This window comes from Pithys albifrons, chromosome 10 (genome assembly GCF_047495875.1).
Source record: "Pithys albifrons albifrons isolate INPA30051 chromosome 10, PitAlb_v1, whole genome shotgun sequence".
In the NCBI taxonomy this organism is placed as follows: domain Eukaryota; kingdom Metazoa; phylum Chordata; class Aves; order Passeriformes; family Thamnophilidae; genus Pithys; species Pithys albifrons.
Window position 1 is genome coordinate 13,640,392 of NC_092467.1, and position 20,332 is coordinate 13,660,723.

Here is a 20,332-nt window from a genome sequence, read left to right on the forward strand (position 1 = left end):
CTGACTGTGAACCAGGTAACCCAGTGGCTTGACTGATGCCACAGACCAGAATAACTGATTGGCACAGCCCAGCTTCCTTCACTGACCCAATCCCAGGTTTGGTTTGCCATAAGAAAGGGCTAAACTGTGTATAGGCACTGCTTGTAGCTGACTGCCCACAACGTGGCTGCTGTGGGATACAGATGTGTGTATGCATTGGCCTTGAAAATACTGCATTTTAACTTACCAACATGCTGGCTTGGGTTTTTTTTTAATTTATTTTATTTTCTCCTGTATTTCTATTATGTGGGAACTGAAGTACTGCATTGCCTTAAAACCTACCACTGCAATGCCACTAGTCATGAGGTGATAAAGTTACATCTAATTCATTAAAGGGAAAAGAATTAGTCTTCAATTTGATTGGCATTTATTATGCACTAGTCACTATACATAGTCACTCATGCTCGAAACCAGGGAATCACATATGGGAGAAAGAGTAATGCACAGACTAAACAGAGGAGGACATTTCTCTGGAGTTATAATTTGGCATTGACATGAATTGCAATAAATGGATCTTCAGCATCAGTATTAATCTGGAAATTAGCCTTTCCATCACCAGAAACATACACCTGTTTTCCAGTACATTTGTTGTCCTCCTTTTGTCCAGAAATAACATCACAGTAAGTACCAGCAGGCAGTCCAGTTTGCAAATAGACATTCATATTCCTATGTGAAAATAAAAAAAAAGCTGTTTGTCCATTACTTTAAAAACAGGTATTTCAAATTGTGTGTAAGACTTTTGAACATGATGCTACTCTCCCTTACTTTGAAGAGCAATATAAAGCATGACCTTCCTGATCCTATCACTGCTTCACTCCTTATCCTCCCTAGCACCAAGCCTGCCAGAGTTCAAGAAGAATTTAGATGATACTCTCAGGCACATGGTGTGATGCTTGGGTGTGGTGCTGTGCAGACCTAAGGGTTGGATTCGATGACCCTTGTGGGTCCCTTCAACTCAGAATATTCTATGATTCTGAGATTTTGGCTCTCTAGACTTGACATACACTTCATAACTCAGGTTGTATTGCTGATGAGGGAGGTTATAGTTCTTTCTGGGTATTCTGTTTGTCTCACTGACTTACCAGTCATCATTATTGAAAATGATGAAGCCTTTATTACCACGGCCAAAAGCTACTTGATTGCTGCCATTGTCCCACCAGTTGGAGAAAGGCTCACCATCCACCACATTGCGGAAGATAACCATGTTCCTGAAAACACAAGGACTGGCTGTCACTGCAGCTGCAAGACCTCTAAAGCCACAGGGGACAGGAAGCAAAAGCAAATGCCTTCACTTATGGTTTCTCCACAGCATCTTACTTGATTTGACGCCAGCGATGTTCACAGACCCAGTCGTTGCCGCAGGTAGTGTCCTCATTGATTGTAACAGGCTTTATTGATCCATCCGAGTTACTTGGTGGTCCAACCCAGTCATTGATGTCCTGCAATTAAAAGGCAAGTTTATAACTTCGTACCAAAAGTGCAGAGAGCCTCTTGGGAGGCAAAAGCTAGAGGGAGCATCAAAATTCCACCAGCTAGATCCAACATGGGACAGTGAAATCACTTAACAAACTGAAATGCACAGGACTACTTCTCTGGCCCTTCTCTGGCCCTCCTTATCCACCATGTAGGGATCCTCAGCATAGCAAGCTTACCTTTCCATCTACAAAATATCTTGGCCAGCGAAAACTTGACATCACACGGGTAAAGCCATATGGGTGGGCCAGCATGAAACCAACTGCCATTTTATACAGCCTGTTGGTTGGACAAAACAAGTAATGAGACATGGAAAGAGAAACCTGCCAGAGAACAGACAGACAAGCCAAAGAAAGAAGCATCACCCAGACAAGAGCAAGCCCTTACCTGGCATCCCAGAAGGTCAGAATAGCAGATCCACCAGCCCCATGCCCACGCTGGTTGTCGTGATTATCCACAAAGACCAGGGCTCTGTCGGAAGGCACAAAGCCCCAGCCTTCTCCCCAGTTCCTGGCCAAAAACACAAAGACTTGAAGCTATCCTGTCAACTGCTGTATCCACTGTACCCCAGAGAAGTTGCAGCACCCCCATTCTTACTTGAGGTAGGCCATCTTTTCTCCATTCCACTTGCGGATCACTGTCCCCAGCTTTGCACCATATTTGAATTCTGTCACTCGGCCATTTCCAAAGTAGTCACTGCCCTTGATGGGCTCTCCACCCAAGTCAATTACCTGGTACAGGAAGGAAAATCTGTACATCTGTTCTTGCCTGACAGACACCAAAAATGGAGTGTACAGAACTCAACATTAGTTCTCACTTTATATCGAGTGAAAAAGTATTTAAGTATGTGTATTTCTGCTGGATAAGTCAACCCAAAGTAAAAACACGACCAAAGAAAAAAATATATTTAACTGACCATCTGTTTGCCGGTATTTTCACAAAGCAAAATTACTTATGTTTGCAGTGCTCTTCCAAAAAATGGTTAGCTCTTTCTGGGGTAACTTGAATGAGGATGTATTGTTGTTCCTCTGAAGGAGGAAGGTAAAGAGATAAGACAGAGAAAAACAAACATAAAGGAGAAAACATGAAGATTACCTCCTGGTAAATGAAAGGTTTTGTTCCTTCAGGAAACCATTGAGTATTTAGATCTTTCAGTTTGTCCAGATATGCTCTCATGTCTCCAGGCCACATATGCTTGGCAGCATCAATTCGGAAGCCTGCTACGCCAATGTCAATGAGATGGTTCATGTACTCAGCAACTTTGGAGCGCACATAGTCCTTCTCCAGGGCCAGATCCAGAAGGCTGACCAAGCGGCAGTCACGCACCTGGGCAACACAACAAAAAAAAAAAAAAAAGGAAATTATATCTGTGTAATATATCAAAGGAGGGGGAGTAGGGTGGTGGTTTGATTGGATAGTGTGTTACTTGAGCATGATGTAAATGCTAAGGCACAAGGAGTGAAGAATGTGCTGGTTTTGGCTGGGATGCAGTTAATTTTCTTCACAGTATGAGGCTGTGTTTTGGGTTTTTACTGAAAACAGGGGGGGGGTTTGACTCTTTTTTGCACAGAGTCAAGACCTATTCTGTTCCTCACTCCATCCAGTCAGTGGGTAGACTAGGGGTGCACAGAGCATTGCACAGAGAGTTGAGGGGACACAAGCAGGACAGCTGACCCCAACTGACCAAAGGGATATTTCATATCATATGGCATCATGCTCAGTAGATAAAAATCTGGGGGAAGAAGAAGGAAGGAGATGATATTCCAAGTGAAGGCATTTTTCTTCCCAGGTCAACCTTACATGTGATGGAGCCCTACTCTCCTGGAGACAGTCAAGCATTTGCCTTCCAATAGAAAGTGGTGAATAAATTCCTTATTTTGCTTCACTTGCATGTGCAGCTTTTGCATTACCTATTGAACTTTATCTCAACCTGTGAGTTTTCTCAGTTTTACTCTTCTGCAGATTCTCTCTCCCATACTGCTGTAAGCAAGCAGCTGCATGGTGTTCAGTTGCTGCTGGGTTAAACCATAACTGTCCTTTTTGATGTCCAACATGGGGTTCAAAGGCTTTGAAATAACAACAGGTTTGATTGGAATGTGCTAGATGGACTTCATAGATGTTATGCTGTTTGGTTATTAATTGGCAGACTCTTGTGCTTGCACAGGGTTCACTTGTGTATTAGAGTCTGGAGCTCATTAGTGGCTGCGTTTCACTTTCGCTGCTGGCTGTACCACTGTGCTGCTGATCACCTCACTCTGGGAACATTTGGATAACGGCAGTGGAGATGCTCCTGGGCTGGCAGATGGCCCGGTCACTGCTGCTGTTTCTGTGCTGCCATGCTGGATAGGCTGAAAGTCCAGAAAGAACTCGAGTCAAAGGCACTGCGACCTGTGGATGAGTCCACGGTGGAGCAGGTACATCTCAAAGTGTCTGTGGCCATGAAAAAGTTCACACCACAGCGGGTACATCTTAATGTATGTGTGGCTGTGCTCCAGTAGGTACACCTCTGAAGGGAGTGTGACCTAGGGATACATCCATGTTGCAGCCGGTAACCCCTGAAGCATCAATGGCTGTGAAAGAGACCATGTTGGAGCACCTCAAAGTGTTCTGCCATGGACAAGCCCATGACAGAGCAGGGACACCCCTGGAGGGACTGCAGCCAGGGCTAAGGCCATGCTGGGCAGGTCTGCTCTTACAGGATCAATGGCTGTGGGTAAGGCCACACTGGAGCAGCTGTATCTCTGAAGTCACCGTGGTCCATGGGTAGGGCCCTGCTGGAACAGGTGCACCTCACAGTGACTGTGGCTATGGATAAGTCTGTGCCACAGCAGGTGTCCTCCTGAAGAGACTGTGGCTCGTAGACAAGGCTCTGTCTAGAGCAGGTACAGCCCTGGGGGACTGCAGTCTGTGGATGAGGCTAAGGCAGAGCAGGGGGAAGGGGAGGACTTCATTGTTGTGTTAAACACAAATGGGCCACAGGGAGTGGGGTGGAGATTGTAATGGAAATACTTTTAAACTGCTGTAACCCTGTTTTTCAGATGAATGTTATAAGAATTACCATAGCAGGAGCCACCTGAACGAGTGGAGAGCAAGTTTTATATGAAGTAGTGTAAGTGCACAAACATCATGGCCTATTGCAAAGTGGTTGAAGAGCTTGAGAAGCAGCTGCTGCACATTTCAACTATAAAAAATAGTAAGTCACTGAACCAGGGCACCACCTTGCACTGCTGGCAGTTTTCCAAGGTAGCTCCTTATCATGATCAGCTGAGCTTATAAGCTCTAAGAATGAGGTCGTGGGCTGAGCTGAGTACATTGAGCTCAGTTCAGAAGCAAACTTCCACACATAGGTTCTTGATTCCTCACTACTTATTTTGCACCACTAATAACTATAGTCATCCCTTGATTCACTTGTGAAGTGACTAAGCCCAGGTTTTGTGAGAAACCGCCCTTTGTTTGGTCTTACTCTAGAGTTTAAAAAAAAAAGGAAAAATATTTAAGACTTTTGCCAGAGGAAGTTACCTGATATATATCACCATAATTTTCAATTTCTCCACTTCCAGTTCGACATTTGCCATCATTGAAATCCCAGCCAGAGTATGGCACAGCTGGAAAATCTCGATTTCCAGCATTAAAAAAGCTTCCACAGGTAGAATGTGTGCCTGAACCACCCGAAGCCCCACACATGTGGTTGACGACAGCATCCACATAAATATGAACCTAGAAAAGCAACACATACATTTCACTGTGTTTTGTAGTGATCATGAAATGATAGCCACAACTCTATCACATCACTATTGATTTTTTCCCCTCTTCAGCTTCTTCTCTCTATATGTCTCTTTTCCTTCAGCTGATATAGCACTTTTTTTCAAATCAGACACAGATTATCAAGGCACTTACTCCAACATTGTTGCATCTGGTCACCATGTCTCTGAACTCATCTTCGTTCCCTGATCGAGTGCAGAGCTTATAGCTAACAGGCTGGTATCTTTCCCACCAAGGTCTGTTTGGGTTAGTAATGACAATATTTTCATTTGGAGGTGAAACCTGCAGATGAAATTAAGTACTTTAATAAAAAATCAGTTGGTTTTATTTCAGCATTTGAAGGGCAAAACCTGCACTCAGCCCCTCTGCTCTCAGAAGAAGGCTAGCATCCAACCCAGCCTCTCTCTCACAGCATAAGCCCAGGTCTGTGTGATGTCTGTTTTGTATATAAGGAAATAAAACATCTTCCTGGCAAGAAAGATGTTTTGTTTCTGTGGGTTGCCTAGGTCCAACATGGGCTTGCTTTCAAGGACACGTGCATGGGAGGGCTGAAGCCACAAGAATTGTTTTTACCTGAAATAATGACAGCCTTATAGAAGCCAAACCTCAATACTTATGCACTTCCCTTAGAACAAGGTAAAGAGTCTTAGTTTTTACTTAGCTTTCAGGGGAAGCCGTTCAGACAAAGGTAAGCCCTTTGATCTGCTAGAGATACATCATTCACTGGCCCTGTGGGCCTGTTAAGATTGTCTCTAACAGCAGTTACTACTTCCATCCTTCCCTCTCCAACAGCAAAGTTACTTGGAAATGGCTTTCTCCATCTCAGGCATTTTGATTTATTAATTAAATTCTACAATGCCATTTTCCTACCTACTTACAGGAAACAACTTACCTGAACTCCTCCAAATCCATTAGGAGCTAAATAGCGTTCACACTCCAGAGCAATATCCACCCAGCGCCATTCAAAGAGATGTACAATAGACGTCCTCTTAGAGAGAGTGTTGGGGTTGTACTGCCCCCAGCAAACCCCCACAGCTGTGAGGAGGACAAGGAGAACTTGCATGGCGCCTTCAGTAGAAGGCTGTGGTCTCTCCTCTGGCTATTTATGTTCCTGCAAGATGACAAAGTTCCTGTTGCAGCTGGCAAAATTCACACAGATCAATGCTATCAGTTATTATTTAGCTAGCTAGCTCAATATCATTCCTTTAGTTTGTTTTTCTCCCTGATTGCCCAACAGCTGAAGATAAAATACTTTTCACAATGATTATAAACTATCATAAACGAAGCAGTCTGTGAGCACTGCCCTCAAATCAAGAACTCCACTCCAATTATGTAAACAAAGATACTTTATCAGAAGTATTTCAAGACATAACATACAGACCCTGGAAGGGGTCTTTGGAAGGTAAAAGGAGTGGGAGGCGATGGAAAGATGAAAGCCTAACAGCATTAAGAGAATGCCTGAGTTTGTCTAATCCTGACAGTTAGGCACCTCTGAATGCAGGCAGGGTTCAAACCAAGGTACATGATCAGCCACTCTCAGTCAATAACAGATCTGACACACAACAGGTTGTGGGTCTTCACCAGGTGACTCTCACTGGTCAGTAGAGCACCCGTTTCTCTACCTGATTGAAAGTGATTAGAGTTGCAAGTGTTTTCCTCTCCAGCAGAAACTTTGTATAAAGTTTCATCTCATTTTAAATGATCAATGATTCATCTGAGTCAAGGAACGAAATCCAAAATCAGATGTAAATGATGCTGCAGATGAGTGTCAGCTGACTGACATAAAACTGAATTTGAAAGCCAGAGCTGTTGCTCAAATCCCTTTTGGCTTTTATTACAGTTTCTTCCTTAGAAAAAAAAAAACCATCGGAGTTCAGCTCATGAGATGATTTCAGGTCTTCATTAGGAACTGACTTACTTATAAAATCAAGGTCTCAGCAAGAACCCTCCATGAACAAGCTTGTCATACCAATGAAACAACACCACTCTGAGGGAAAACAAAGACCAGAAAATCCCTAACGTTTCATGAATATCTCTGAGAAAAAAATTAAAAAATTGTCATGTCTACTCTAGGGAGAAAAAAAAGTTAAAAAACGCCACATCTACGTCAGGAGAAAAGAAACGTCAGTGCACTTCATACCTAAACTACCTCTTTCTGAAACTAGCCATGCCAATGTCACATGCATCCTTCTCTTTCCCAGAATTTCTCTTCAAGGACAAAACACAGAAGCAGGTCCCATTTGTCCACCTGTTCATTTTCATATCACAGACCTTATTAGAGGCCTCTTTTTCCACTACTACAATGAAATAGTAAATTATTGCAAATGACCTTGCCTACTCAATAACAGCAAGGAACCAGTGAGTGATTTCACCTTGTGATTACCAGTTCAGTGAGAACAGACCTCCTCATCCCTCAGCGTTACTGAGAGCAACCCAATATGCCTCAAGTTAATTTTTACATCCCTGTTTCCTGTGGGGTTCCATTGATGTGACGGCATGTCACTGCGTGACTTTCAGTTTCCAAAGACATGCATTTTCCACTGAAAAATACACTGCTGTCAGGAAAGAAGAGTATGAACCCATCCTTGTGAGCCTGATGCAATCGATGGCAAAGGGGACTGGGAATCCTCATACAATAGGCTCTGCAGGTTGTGACTGACTGTCCAAGGATGTTGTAAAGAATGCTGACCTAATGGCAGCACAAAGGGGTGGTGGAAGGTTTACATAAACAAATAAGCTGATAGCGTAACTGTTTAACCCTGAGTTAATTAAGTGGGTGTGAATGTCTCCTTCCTTTAGCCAGACCAGTAGGAGCATACACATGGCTCAGTATAACAGACATTATACAAAGTTAACAACTAACAAAAAGTTTTTGTAGGTAGCAATGGGCTTTATGTGGTTTCAACTTACAAATTCCTTTCCCACCACTGGGAAAGCCCATCATCCTACTGGTAATTGTATTATTAGCACCAGTAATGGAGATCAAGTCAGTTTTGGGGTAGTGATGGAAGATTTGTGTTTTTGATTTGTACATGCACAAGCTGTGAACTAGATAACACACCAGCCTGATTGATGCCACAGGCAGAAACAAATGACTGGCATGGGCCAGCTTCCTCTGACCCAGACCCTATGTTTAGTTTGTCACAAAAAAGGGATAAACTTGATTTGAATGCCATGTTTTATTCACTAGATACAGAAAATGTAGAAACCAACAGAAGAAACACATTTTCAACTGAGTTACAATGTAGCAGCAATTTGAATTTCAGCACAAAGGCATCTTCTCTTGGTTTTTGGACATCTTGTCAATTCCCAGTCCCACTAGCTCCTAAAGAGAACTGCATTTCCATTTATGCACAGAACAGCATCATTTCAAAGGAAATAATTTCCTTTTTCTCCTTTCCTTTTCTATTAGTACTTTAACTGAATAAAGTGCACTTACAAATGCAAGCAGGTGTATAGCACCACTCCCAGATGTGCACTGGCACCACCAGCTCCTGTCTCTGTACAGAAGCTGCACAGTATTTCATTAGTATGAGCTAATACCCTTTGCTCTACCTTAGTTCAGTCAGTGCTAGACAGCCAGGAGGTTCGGCTCACCTCTACACTCCTAGCAAAAATACAGAAGAGTTAAGAAACAACACATGCACAACAGATCTGGTTACAATTTAGCATCAATGTGAATGGCAATGAATGGATCTTCAGCCTCATTACCAATCAGGAAATTAGCCATGCCATCAGCAGCAACACGAACTTCAACCGCTGTACAGTAATCACCTTTCTTTTGTCCAGAAATGATGTCGCAGTAAGTGCCAGCAGGCAAACCGGTCTGCAGAGTTACATTCAAAGACCTTTGGAAAAGATTGAAATGCAGTAAGGATTATATGGAGTCTAAAATGCTCTGCAACTCATATTGGAGACCTTCTCAGATGTTAGGTAATTCTGGATTTATCCTGTAGCACTTCTCTGGACACTGCAGAATCTGTCCAACCACTACATCCTTCAAACTGCTCACCACCACAACCTGCTCCTAGTTATTACAGGCCTCACACACTCCCATTCTCTTACCATCTCGTTCTTGCATAACAGTTTTGCAATACAGATTGCAATACAGTTTTTAAACTGTCACTTTTGGACCATATTCCCGAGTTTACAAGTTCCTTCATTTCTGTAAGTTCAGACTTTTCTAGATGACCCTGCTCAGTGACACAGCCAAATTCAGAACTAGAAAACAGCAAGATCACAGTACAAGGCCTAACTGCCAAGAGCAAAGAATATTCCTGGTACAGTGAAGAATGGCAAGTTTAAACTGTCAGCAACTGAGATAAAGGATGCACCCGTTACAAAGATCTATTGGAGCCAGCAACACCTTAAAAGCTTTCACTATTAACTAGATTTTTAAAAATAAATAATAATTTATTTATAATAACTTGTATTCTGTTTGTCTCACTGACTTACCAGTCATCATTATTGAAAATGATGAAGCCTTTATTACCACGGCCAAAAGCTACTTGATTGCTGCCATTGTCCCACCAGTTGGAGAAAGGCTCACCATCCACCACATTGCGGAAGATAACCATGTTCCTGAAAACACAAGGACTGGCTGTCACTGCAGCTGCAAGACCTCTAAAGCCACAGGGGACAGGAAGCAAAAGCAAATGCCTTCACTTATGGTTTCTCCACAGCATCTTACTTGATTTGACGCCAGCGATGTTCACAGACCCAGTCGTTGCCGCAGGTAGTGTCCTCATTGATTGTAACAGGCTTTATTGATCCATCCGAGTTACTTGGTGGTCCAACCCAGTCATTGATGTCCTGCAATTAAAAGGCAAGTTTATAACTTCGTACCAAAAGTGCAGAGAGCCTCTTGGGAGGCAAAAGCTAGAGGGAGCATCAAAATTCCACCAGCTAGATCCAACATGGGACAGTGAAATCACTTAACAAACTGAAATGCACAGGACTGCTTCTCTGGCCCTTCTCTGGCCCTCCTTATCCACCATGTAGGGATCCTCAGCATAGCAAGCTTACCTTTCCATCTACAAAATATCTTGGCCAGCGAAAACTTGACATCACACGGGTAAAGCCATATGGGTGGGCCAGCATGAAACCAACTGCCATTTTATACAGCCTGTTGGTTGGACAAAACAAGTAATGAGACATGGAAAGAGAAACCTGCCAGAGAACAGACAGACAAGCCAAAGAAAGAAGCATCACCCAGACAAGAGCAAGCCCTTACCTGGCATCCCAGAAGGTCAGAATAGCAGATCCACCAGCCCCATGCCCACGCTGGTTGTCGTGATTATCCACAAAGACCAGGGCTCTGTCGGAAGGCACAAAGCCCCAGCCTTCTCCCCAGTTCCTGGCCAAAAACACAAAGACTTGAAGCTATCCTGTCAACTGCTGTATCCACTGTACCCCAGAGAAGTTGCAGCACCCCCATTCTTACTTGAGGTAGGCCATCTTTTCTCCATTCCACTTGCGGATCACTGTCCCCAGCTTTGCACCATATTTGAATTCTGTCACTCGGCCATTTCCAAAGTAGTCGCTGCCCTTGATGGGCTCTCCACCCAAGTCAATTACCTGGAACAGGAAAGACAGTGATTGATCACCAATACCTAAGTAAGGCTTGGGCCATAACAATTTTATATTTAGTCCAGTCTCTGCTTCCAAGAATTGGGCAGCCTGATTTTACTATGTTTCATTATTTTCCCTAGACCTTGCAGGCAAGATATTGATTTAGCAAAATGTGTCTAGCAACTTTAATTTCTGCTGACTGAAACGAACTACCTGATTCTTAGGTCTTGTTCGGATCTGTTACTCAAATATAAAGTCAAAATTTGGAATATCAAATAACACTAGTTATGCCACTGAAAAACTAAGTTTCAGACCATACACACCATTTATGTCTTCTGTTGTAATTTATCATCCAGAATTTTATATTCAGAAAGTGAAATCACTTTTTTAGATCAATGCAATTTTTACACTAACTTCAATGTAGTAAATTTCATCTCAAGTGAAATTTCTGGGTGAAAATTCTAGAAGATCCAAAACAACTGAGGTATTTTGCATGTCAATTACCATTTATGGGCAGATTAGATTATGGTTATTAAATCTTGATCAAGATTTCTATAGATCTTGAATCTGAAAGCTGCTTTGGCTCAAACTAAGCATTGCTTTCTGTGTGTGACTGAGTCTATACTGTGCCTATAAAAATGTGTTTATGAAGTAAAATTTAAAAAAAATAAAGATTACCTCCTGGTAAATGAAAGGTTTAGTTCCTTCAGGAAACCATTTAGTATTTAGAAGTTTCAGCTTGTCTAAAATCGCCTTCACATCCCCAGGCCACATATGCTTGGCAGCATCAATTCGGAAGCCTGCTACGCCGATGTCCAGGAGATGGTTCATGTACTCAGCGACCCTTGAGCGCACATAGTCCTTCTCCAGGGCCAGGTCCAGAAGGCTGACCAAGCGGCAGTCACGCACCTGGAGAACAATTCCAAAATGATGCATTTTCCACCTCATGAACTAAATGCAGTGTTGTGCACACACTATGAACTTTCTTGACTATGTTACAATACCAAATAAAGCATTCACCAGCCTTTGTTCGCCAAGCATATCTTTGCTTTGGGCAGGTACCTTAGTCATCTACATAGAAGGAGCATTAAGAAATCTGCATTTACCCAACTTCCACATTTGTAGGTGCTGTAGGATTATAACAGCCAAGTTATTAAATCTATAATCAGCTTTTTAAATGCAAGTACAAGGCAAAAACAGGACTAATTGTTTTTACTCAGTGCACTCATTTCTGATCTAGAAAAGATTTCTAGAAATTACATTTCTAAATATTTTCAAGTTATTGTAGCCTGAAACATTAAACTCTTGTTTCCTTAAATATAAAATGATGGGCATCAGTTTTCATCAAAAGAATACCCGACATTGAATATTCTGAGGTGCCTTTTTACTAAGAACTCTCAGTATGGGTTTCCATGGCTATGCACATCTTCCTGGAAAGAGCAAGATGCATTAGCCTATCCTGCAAATTGCACTAAGGAACTGGCTATAAAGATGCTCCCTTAGAACTTCTGCTGTCATTTCTCCATAACTCCTTTCCTCTCAACTTTGATTCAGGAAAGATCAAATGCATATGAAAGACATAAAACATTATTCAAGAAAGATAGGTATTTTTACTTTCAGAAGGTAAATTTTCACTCTGTGGTAAAGTTCTGACCTCATAATCTAGCACAGAGGAATAGATAGACTCCTAGGAAATACCTGAACAGAAGGTCAGTTTTCAAGATTTTGGCATTACTATTTTTCTTTAAAAAATCCTAATCTCTCTTCTGAAATTAAAAACTTGCAAATTACAATAGAAGGCAAACAATAACTCTTTTTTTTAACCCAAAAACCCCACACAAGATAATTGCTAAATAGATTTTATGAGCATTAAATTGTCTTTATAAAGTACCTAAGCACATTTGTCTATATCTGAAATTGAGCCATTGTCTCAAGCAGAGCTATCTGTTTAAGAAGTGGTGTTCTTATAGCAACACTAACCTCTACTAATAATTTGGATGGTTTTCCATGAGGCTTTTTGTTCTGTTTTAAAAAATGTCTGACTGTAAATGAGAGCAAAGTAACCACAGCACAGGAACAGATGTACATGAAAACCATAGTTCTAGGTTTACCTGCGATATATCATGATAATTCTCAATGTCTCCACTTCTAGATTTACATTTACCATCATTAAAGTCCCAGCCAGAATACGGCACAGCTGGAAAATCTTCAGTCTTTGCATTGAAATAGCTTCCACAAGTGGCATGATCACCAGCACCAGCATTAGCTCCACACATATGGTTGATTACTGCATCCACGTAAATATATACCTAGAGAATAATATTCACATAACAATTTGAGGAAGCTACTTCCTATAGCACCACTAATCAATGTGCTCACTCCCATACTTCCTGCCCTAAGCCCCTATTTTTCCTTGCTTTCTTCACCCAACTTTTTATTCAAATTATTTTTTTTCTATTAACCTACAGTAATGTTGATACACTGCAGCTCTACAGACAAGCAGATAACATTCCATCCATTTTTTTTAAACAATAGAAAGGGAGATCCTGGGAATTACTGACCTGTCAGTGTCACCTCTATGCCTGGGAAGATTGGAACAGATCACAGAATCACAGCATGGTTTGGGTTGGAAGGAACCCTAAACATCACCAACCCCTCAGCCATGGGCAGGGACACCTTCCACTACATCAGGCTGCACAGAGCCCCATCCAGCCTGGATCCTCCTAGAAACTGTGCTAAAACCCATGAAGAACAAGAAGGTGTTTTAAGACAAGGAGCATGACTTCAAGTCCTGTCTGACTAACCTAGGGACCTTCTATAATGCATTTTTCAAAACACTTACTCCAACATTGTTGCACCTGGTCACCATGTCTCTAAATTCCATTTCGTTTCCAGATCGTGTGCACAGCTTGTAGCTGACAGGCTGGTATCTTTCCCACCATGGTTGCTGGGGGTCACTAACGATAACATTTTCATTTGGAGGTGAAATCTGTGAATAAAACAATGGCACTTGGTGACAGGATACTGATAATAGTTAACTTGTTTGCAGACTATTGTGAGAGAAAGAACATAACCCACATAGATCTCAGTATCCTCTGCTTACACTGTAGTGGCCTGGAAAAAAAACAACTCAGGCCTGGCTTTCAGCAGGTAGAAACATACTATAAAAATTAAGTGGATGGACATAGTGTCCTAATTATCTTTGTTACTGCAGGCCTTAAAGATAAAAAGAAGTGTCTGAAACCAAAGAATTAGGTCAGCACAGGTAGGATACGACTGCATAATAACTGATGTAACATCCTGTCACTAAAATAAATCCAAATTCTCATTTTTGTAATGTTTTGAACAAAAGCATTCTCAAACTAATTCTTCTAAGTTTCCAGATGAGTTATACCTCTTCCAAAATTTTATAGACTCTTTTAGGCACTTTTTAAGCAGAAACCTTTTGCTGCTACCTCCAAGTCTCTGAGCATAACCACCCAATCCCACCATTTCTCAGAAAGATCCCAAGGCTGCATCCTACTCAGCTGCCACACCTTTGTGACCAGCTCAGCAAGCTGTCATCTGAAAAAAACTTTCTTTCTGAAACACTGTCAAAGAATGGCTTAAAAAGATATACAGACACACACCACAGTCCTAGAAACCAGTTTAAAATCAATCAGGTCTGTGTGCCTGGAAGGAAGGTTGCAAAGAAAAGCTGTTATTATTTGAAAATTATGGGGAAGTTCTTACTTAGGCCAACTTGCAAAGTCTCTGGCTACAAGAGAAATGTAGACTTCTCATCAATTTTTCCTGAGCAATCTGACAAGCAAGCTGAAATAGTTTAATAGGTGGCTGCTCTCCAACCATGTTACCCCATCCATCTGACAGCACTGGTTCCACAGCAAGACATCTCTGCTATTCAGACAGAACAGACATAGGCACACCCCCACCATAACCTGTGTTCAATCCATCTCTGCCTGCTCACACTACATTCCTACAAAGAAGCATCTCTTAATGGCTTATTGTGACACTACAGAGGGAAGCTTGCCAGTTTGGGTGACCACAATTAGCAGCCTTTCATATTTAATTATTTAAACTTTCAGCACTTTGTTTTTCTGAAAGCTAGTTTCTTCAGTCATGGTTCTATTTTATGTTTATCTAGGTTTTAAGAGCTTCCCTTCATTTAAATTATATCAAACAGATAAAGATAGGTTAGTCTTCACAGCAGTAAGAAAACGATTTAGCCAATGATATGCAATTCTAATTCATCTAAATGTAATAGCAGAGAGTGCAAAGCAAGCACTTTGGAACAATGAAATAAACCCATGTTTACACAATGACAGCTGAAGAATATCTTTGTCAGCATTTACTACTTCCATTACCAATTTCTATTTTTCTTTCTCAGTACCTGTCCTTTGGCAAGTTCAACATTTCTCTGTGAAACAAATTATCTCTGTAACAATTTTACTGCCTACTGATAGGGACAGACATACCTGAACTCCTCCAAATCCATTAGGAGCTAAATAGCGTTCACACTCCAGGGCAATATCCACCCAGCGCCATTCAAAGAGATGTACAATAGACGTCCTCTTGGAGAGAGTGTTGGGGTCGTACTGCCCCCAGCAAACCCCCACAATTAACAGAAGAAAATAGATACCCATCCTGTCCTCTGTGATCAGCTGCACTCTTCCTCCTACCTAGTTATGTTCCTGCAAGAGGATAAAATACACTTTAGAAAATACACATTTAAAAGTAGAGGCCCATTTCTGGTATCACATTTATTTACCTTGATTGGAATTTTGTATGAAAACTGGATTCTATCTAAGCTGTATCAACCTCCTATACTCACAGTAACTTTTTTTTCCTGGAGTTACAATTCAGATGTTGATAGACTGTCTCCAGTAAGTTGTATTTTTATTGTATAAAGCCAAAAACAACCCCAAAAGGCAAAGGATGAACATTTTGTTTCTCTTTTCAATGCCTAGTATTTTACGTTCCTATTTGCCCTTGAGAGGCATCTTTTTTTTTTGAAAATGGTGTTACCGATTTATGACTTGTACAGATTTAGACAAGACCCTGGAGAAACAGAGTGTTTCATATTGTGAGTTGTCACAAACCCCCAGATATTCTGGAGATCTAATATGGGAGTTTTTCATTCATGATATGCATGACATCTGTCATTCAAACAACAGCTCTAACCTTGGAGGATCTCTCAGATACAGAAATTATAGTGACTCAAACCCAGAAATGTAATGTCCAATCTCTGTACATTGTACAATTTGTGTGATGTTTTCCTCCCAAAGAACATAGGGCAACAGCAGATGTTAGAAGTGTTGTGAAGCTCCATAATCAAGAAATCTCCTTCTCAGGGCCAAGGTATAGAGTTCTGCAAATGAAAGAGCTTTCCAGAGGCTGAAAATCAGCTGCCTTACCCTCTGATGAGCTAGGCTAGGCACTGTATTTCCTGATACATACCCTATTTGTATTTACCAATGGACAAACACAGACTATATTTAAATTTCCTCTCCTTTTTCTTACCTAAAAAGATACAGTATGGAACAAACCAGAAGTTAAACAACTATCAAGGTTTGCATTACTCTATTTAGGATCTTATTTTGCACTCTTCGTGTTTAGAAGCTGATTTAGAGAGTCTGGAATATAAAAAGTCCTACGAGGAGAACTCCAGCAAACAAAAGGCTGAACTACCACTTCCCTTAAATAACAAAACACAGAATCTTGTTACTTTCCTTTAACTATCTATTCTTTATAAAAAGCTGTCTTAACACAGGGCAAAGAGGGAATAGGGAAATTCCTAGGTGATGTTATAGGTGCTACTGAATATTTCAGGGAAGCTTTAAACATGAACACAAATGCCTTCAGGTTTGCCACATAAAGGAAACCAGTGTCTTTCCTGATTTCATACACATTTGGGAATGGATTGCTGAAAACTACAACCTGCTATGACACAGATACCCAGAGCAAAGTTTATAACAAACCACACATGACTTCCACAAAATTACTCTCATTTTTGTTTCAAGGAAATGATAATTCCTGTCTCTCAGGCAGTGGAGCTGCACTCTTTGGAGCAAATTCAAGTGCAGACTATAACAGTTTAAAAAGTACAGAACCTCCTTCCAGAGCCCGTTGCTCTCAGTTGTCACTATTCTTCACGAGGAGACTGAGTTATTTAGAATTATTAATTTGACATCTTTAGCTTGATTTTCTGCTTGTGACCAAAACAGTTTTAATGAAATTACTGACTCATAGATCTTTGGTAAAGTACACAGATAAATTTCAGCCACAAGCAGTTTTTCTATGTGCTTCCATTTTCAGGAAAGACTGCTCCTTTGCCCTCCTAGAAAGAACACACATTAACAGAAAATGAGCTAAGAAAGTTTGATTTTTCTGTGATGAGAGAAGCCATTTATCAGACTGGCAAGTTTTCCTTACAGCAGTAAGTACACAAAGCAGTGAGAATAATGTACTTTGACCTAATCAGCTCCAAGGCCTAATGCTTGAAGAGCCAATATTATTGTTTCACATTTCTTTGAAATAGGTATGCAGCTGTTCTGACTTCAGTTCAATCAGAAGAGAACAGGGATCTTGAAGTCCCCATTACACTCTGAAGGCTCTAGCTTCAAAATGCTTTAGAAATTTGGAAAAAAAACTAAGAGGCCTGTATTCCTCAATGGAAGAGAGCACAATTGATTGTACTTCAGAGAATATGGGAGAGAACTGTGTCTGAAGAGCACTGCTGCTGTCTTGGACAGCACGAGAACTCGGTCACCTTGTCTTGTGGAGCTCGGCCACAGTCTCCGCATATGAGCAGCAGTAATTTACACTTGCGAGAGCTCCGACGCTGCTGTTGCAGCTGCAAAACGCAAAGGCTGTCACAGGAAAGCAAAGCAGCGTCCCGGTCACTTCTGGTGGCCCCCCAGAGCCCCCCTCACCAGCTCCATGTTTCGCACAGGCGAAGCAGCCCCGCCCCTGCCGCTCCTCCAGCGCCGGCACGGCGTGTACACGACACGAAAGCCGCGGAGCCCCGCACGGCCGGGCTGTGCCGAGCTGGGCCGTGCCGATCCGTACCGGGCTGTGCCGAGCCGATCCGTACCGGGCCGTGCCGAGCCCAGCTGTGCCGCGCACATCGCCTGTGCCCTCGGGCAGGGCCGAGCGCCCGCCGCGCCGCCCCTTCCGTCGGCCCCGCACGGCTGTGCCAGGGCGCCCGGGCACGGCCCCGCTCGGGGCTGCCGGATTCTCTACGGGCGTCTGTATCGGGGATTTGTTTGTTTGCTTTTCTGGCCCCCGGAATGTTTGTTTTGTTTGCCACTGTTTTCCTTAAGTAGCTTCCCTTGCTACTGTTTCTATTGCAGGCAGAACACTTGGGTCCCGAAGTTCCTACCCCGAACCAGCAGCTCCTGGCGGAAGGGTCTTTCATGTTACACACGGACAGCGACATGCAACTATTTACTCTAGTGGGTTTGCCCTTGCCCACAGAAAAGAAACAATTTTATATGACTAACTCCATTTGTTGTTTTGTATGTCAAAGCCACTCTACCAACACTAAAGTAGAACATGCCTGAAAGTTTTATATTACACACAATTATGTCAATTCAATACAAGATTACATTCTGGAATATATTTGTTCTTGAGATTTTGCAAGGAAAGCTCTGTGGACACACTTATCAACCATTTTAAAAAGTGTTTTTGTCCTTGAGCACAGCACCACCTTGCTGTTACCCTACTTCAGCACTCTGAAAATTCACTGGCTGACCTTTTATGTACTATTTTAATAACTTGGTCCCATACTTGTAGCTCAACACGAGTGCCAGGACAGACGATCATAGAACCATAGAATCGTTAAGGTTGCAATAACCCTTTAAGATCATCGAATCCAAACATCAACCCAGCACTATCCAGCTCACCACTGAACCTTTTCTCCAGGTGCCACATCCACACAATGTTTGAACACTCCCAGGTATGGGCAGTCTGTTTCAATGCCTGACCATCATTTTAGGGAACAAATTTTTCCTAGTATCTAATCCAAACCTTCCCTGGTGCAACTTGAGGCCATTTCCTCTTGTCTCATCAGTTTTTATCTGAAAAGGAGACCAACCCCCACCTCACAACCCTCCTTTCAGGTAGTTGTAGAAATCTATAAGGTCTCCCCTGAGCCTCATTTTCTCCAGGATAAACACCTCCAGCTTCCTCAGTCACTTCTCAAAAAACTTGTGTTCCAGACTCTTCACCAGCTTCACTGACCTGCTTTGGACATACATTTCCCATTTTCTGTATTATATTCCTTTTCATGTGTTATAGAGTCATAAATCTTTGTAAAGTAACTCCATTCAGATATAGACTAAAAATGTAGTAGAACAAGGGTTCCACATCTTTGAAGGCTACAGTGGAGTAACTAGTGTTTTCTGCTTTAATGTTGATACAGTGGGTTTGAACATACAAAGTAACAAAAGGAGTTTGTCATTATCAGAAAAATGTCTTTTCTCTGGCAATGGGCAAAACCACAACTAGAGTAAATGGTCTGTATGTGAGAGAAAATGATCTACCAGGAGCTGCAGGACCCAAGTTTTTGGCCTACAATAGAAACAGTAGCAGGGTAAGCTACTTAAGGAAACCAAAATACTTACAATGTCAAATAGAACAAATATTCCAGGGGAAAGAAAAGCCAACCAACCAACCCCCAAATACAAACCATCAGCAGAAATGGGTATATAAAAACCCAGCTGACTTAAAGGAACGAATTCTCCTGACTTTCAAAAAATGTTCTCTCAATGAGACTGCAAAAGTTTCCTTGATAGATTATCAGTGTAAAATGGTGGACAGCATGTTATATTTATACTTTACCCATCAAGAACACAGCTTAGCTTTATTTATAATGGAATCGCCACAGAACACACAGACAAAAAAATTAAGCCACTTTTCTCTCTTTCCTAATCATCATGAACCAGCCATTCTCATAAAATTTCTCCCAGTATACTTTTTCTGGCCTATGGCTCCAAAAACAAGATAAACTAACAAACAACTACACAGTTCACATGGGAATGCAGCAAATAAGCTAAAAAGAATTTCAGTAAAAGCATTTTCAAGCAATACGGTAAGCCAGTTCATATGGATAAAACAGCAAAGAGACACTTTGGTCCAGTCATCAATACTAGTGATTTAAATGGTCTGCAGCTGGAATAATGACAAATTTTTTACACCACCCAGTTATGAGACCATCAACCATGACTTAGTATTTTATGGAGTAACTTTTTCTTTAAGTCCACTGGACTGGACTTTCTTGACAAGTAAGTATGATTGCAATGTTTCCCACACGGCTTTGGAGAGCTTCACTGATCTGCCCAATGTGTAAGAAATGCTACCATGTGACCTCCATAGCATTTATTGTTATTAATCACAGTTCAACAGGGCAAGGACCACAGCCACACAGGATTAATGGTTTTAACTGCTATTCTTGTTTTAATGACTTCAGCTCACTATTGACATTTTT

At 41.7% G+C, this 20,332-nt stretch overlaps 2 protein-coding genes across 3 annotated transcripts; both read right to left on the bottom strand.

Moving 5' to 3' along the window:
• Positions 1-389: 389 nt before the first annotated feature.
• Positions 390-6,385, bottom strand: LOC139676204 (pancreatic alpha-amylase). Its single transcript, XM_071564928.1, has 10 exons — positions 6,167-6,385; positions 5,410-5,556; positions 5,032-5,229; positions 2,608-2,838; positions 2,110-2,243; positions 1,900-2,022; positions 1,692-1,791; positions 1,357-1,478; positions 1,122-1,247; positions 390-705 (listed from the first exon to the last, which is right to left on the bottom strand). The coding sequence occupies exons 1-10, from the start codon at positions 6,335-6,337 to the stop codon at positions 516-518; spliced, it is 1,542 nt and encodes a 513-aa protein (XP_071421029.1). The 5' UTR covers positions 6,338-6,385; the 3' UTR covers positions 390-515.
• A 2,059-nt stretch (positions 6,386-8,444) lies between these two features.
• On the bottom strand, positions 8,445-18,006 carry LOC139676171 (pancreatic alpha-amylase-like). 2 transcript variants are annotated; one of them, XM_071564850.1, is made up of 11 exons: positions 17,914-18,006; positions 15,321-15,536; positions 13,688-13,834; positions 12,957-13,154; positions 11,524-11,754; positions 10,718-10,851; positions 10,508-10,630; positions 10,300-10,399; positions 9,965-10,086; positions 9,730-9,855; positions 8,445-9,122 (listed from the first exon to the last, which is right to left on the bottom strand). In XM_071564850.1, the coding sequence occupies exons 2-11, from the start codon at positions 15,486-15,488 to the stop codon at positions 8,933-8,935; spliced, it is 1,539 nt and encodes a 512-aa protein (XP_071420951.1). In that variant the 5' UTR covers positions 15,489-15,536; positions 17,914-18,006; the 3' UTR covers positions 8,445-8,932. The 2 variants fall into 2 exon arrangements, with proteins under 2 accessions (XP_071420951.1, XP_071420949.1); XM_071564848.1 differs by having other exon boundaries at positions 17,778-18,001.
• Positions 18,007-20,332: the final 2,326 nt, after the last annotated feature.

Excerpts from the sequence above, each read along its gene's own strand:
- LOC139676204 (XM_071564928.1), bottom strand. The coding sequence starts at position 6,337 with ATGCAAGTTCTCCTTGTCCTCCTCACAGCTGTGGGGGTTTGCTGGGGG. Across the intron at positions 5,557-6,166 it reads ATGGATTTGGAGGAGTTCAG|GTTTCACCTCCAAATGAAAA; the intron begins GTAAGTTGTTTC and ends TTTCATCTGCAG. Across the intron at positions 2,023-2,109 it reads GAAAAGATGGCCTACCTCAA|GAACTGGGGAGAAGGCTGGG; the intron begins GTAAGAATGGGG and ends GTTTTTGGCCAG.
- LOC139676171 (XM_071564850.1), bottom strand. The coding sequence starts at position 15,488 with ATGGGTATCTATTTTCTTCTGTTAATTGTGGGGGTTTGCTGGGGGCAG. Across the intron at positions 13,835-15,320 it reads ATGGATTTGGAGGAGTTCAG|ATTTCACCTCCAAATGAAAA; the intron begins GTATGTCTGTCC and ends TTTTATTCACAG. Across the intron at positions 9,123-9,729 it reads ATTTTCAATAATGATGACTG|GTCTTTGAATGTAACTCTGC; the intron begins GTAAGTCAGTGA and ends TCTTTTCCAAAG.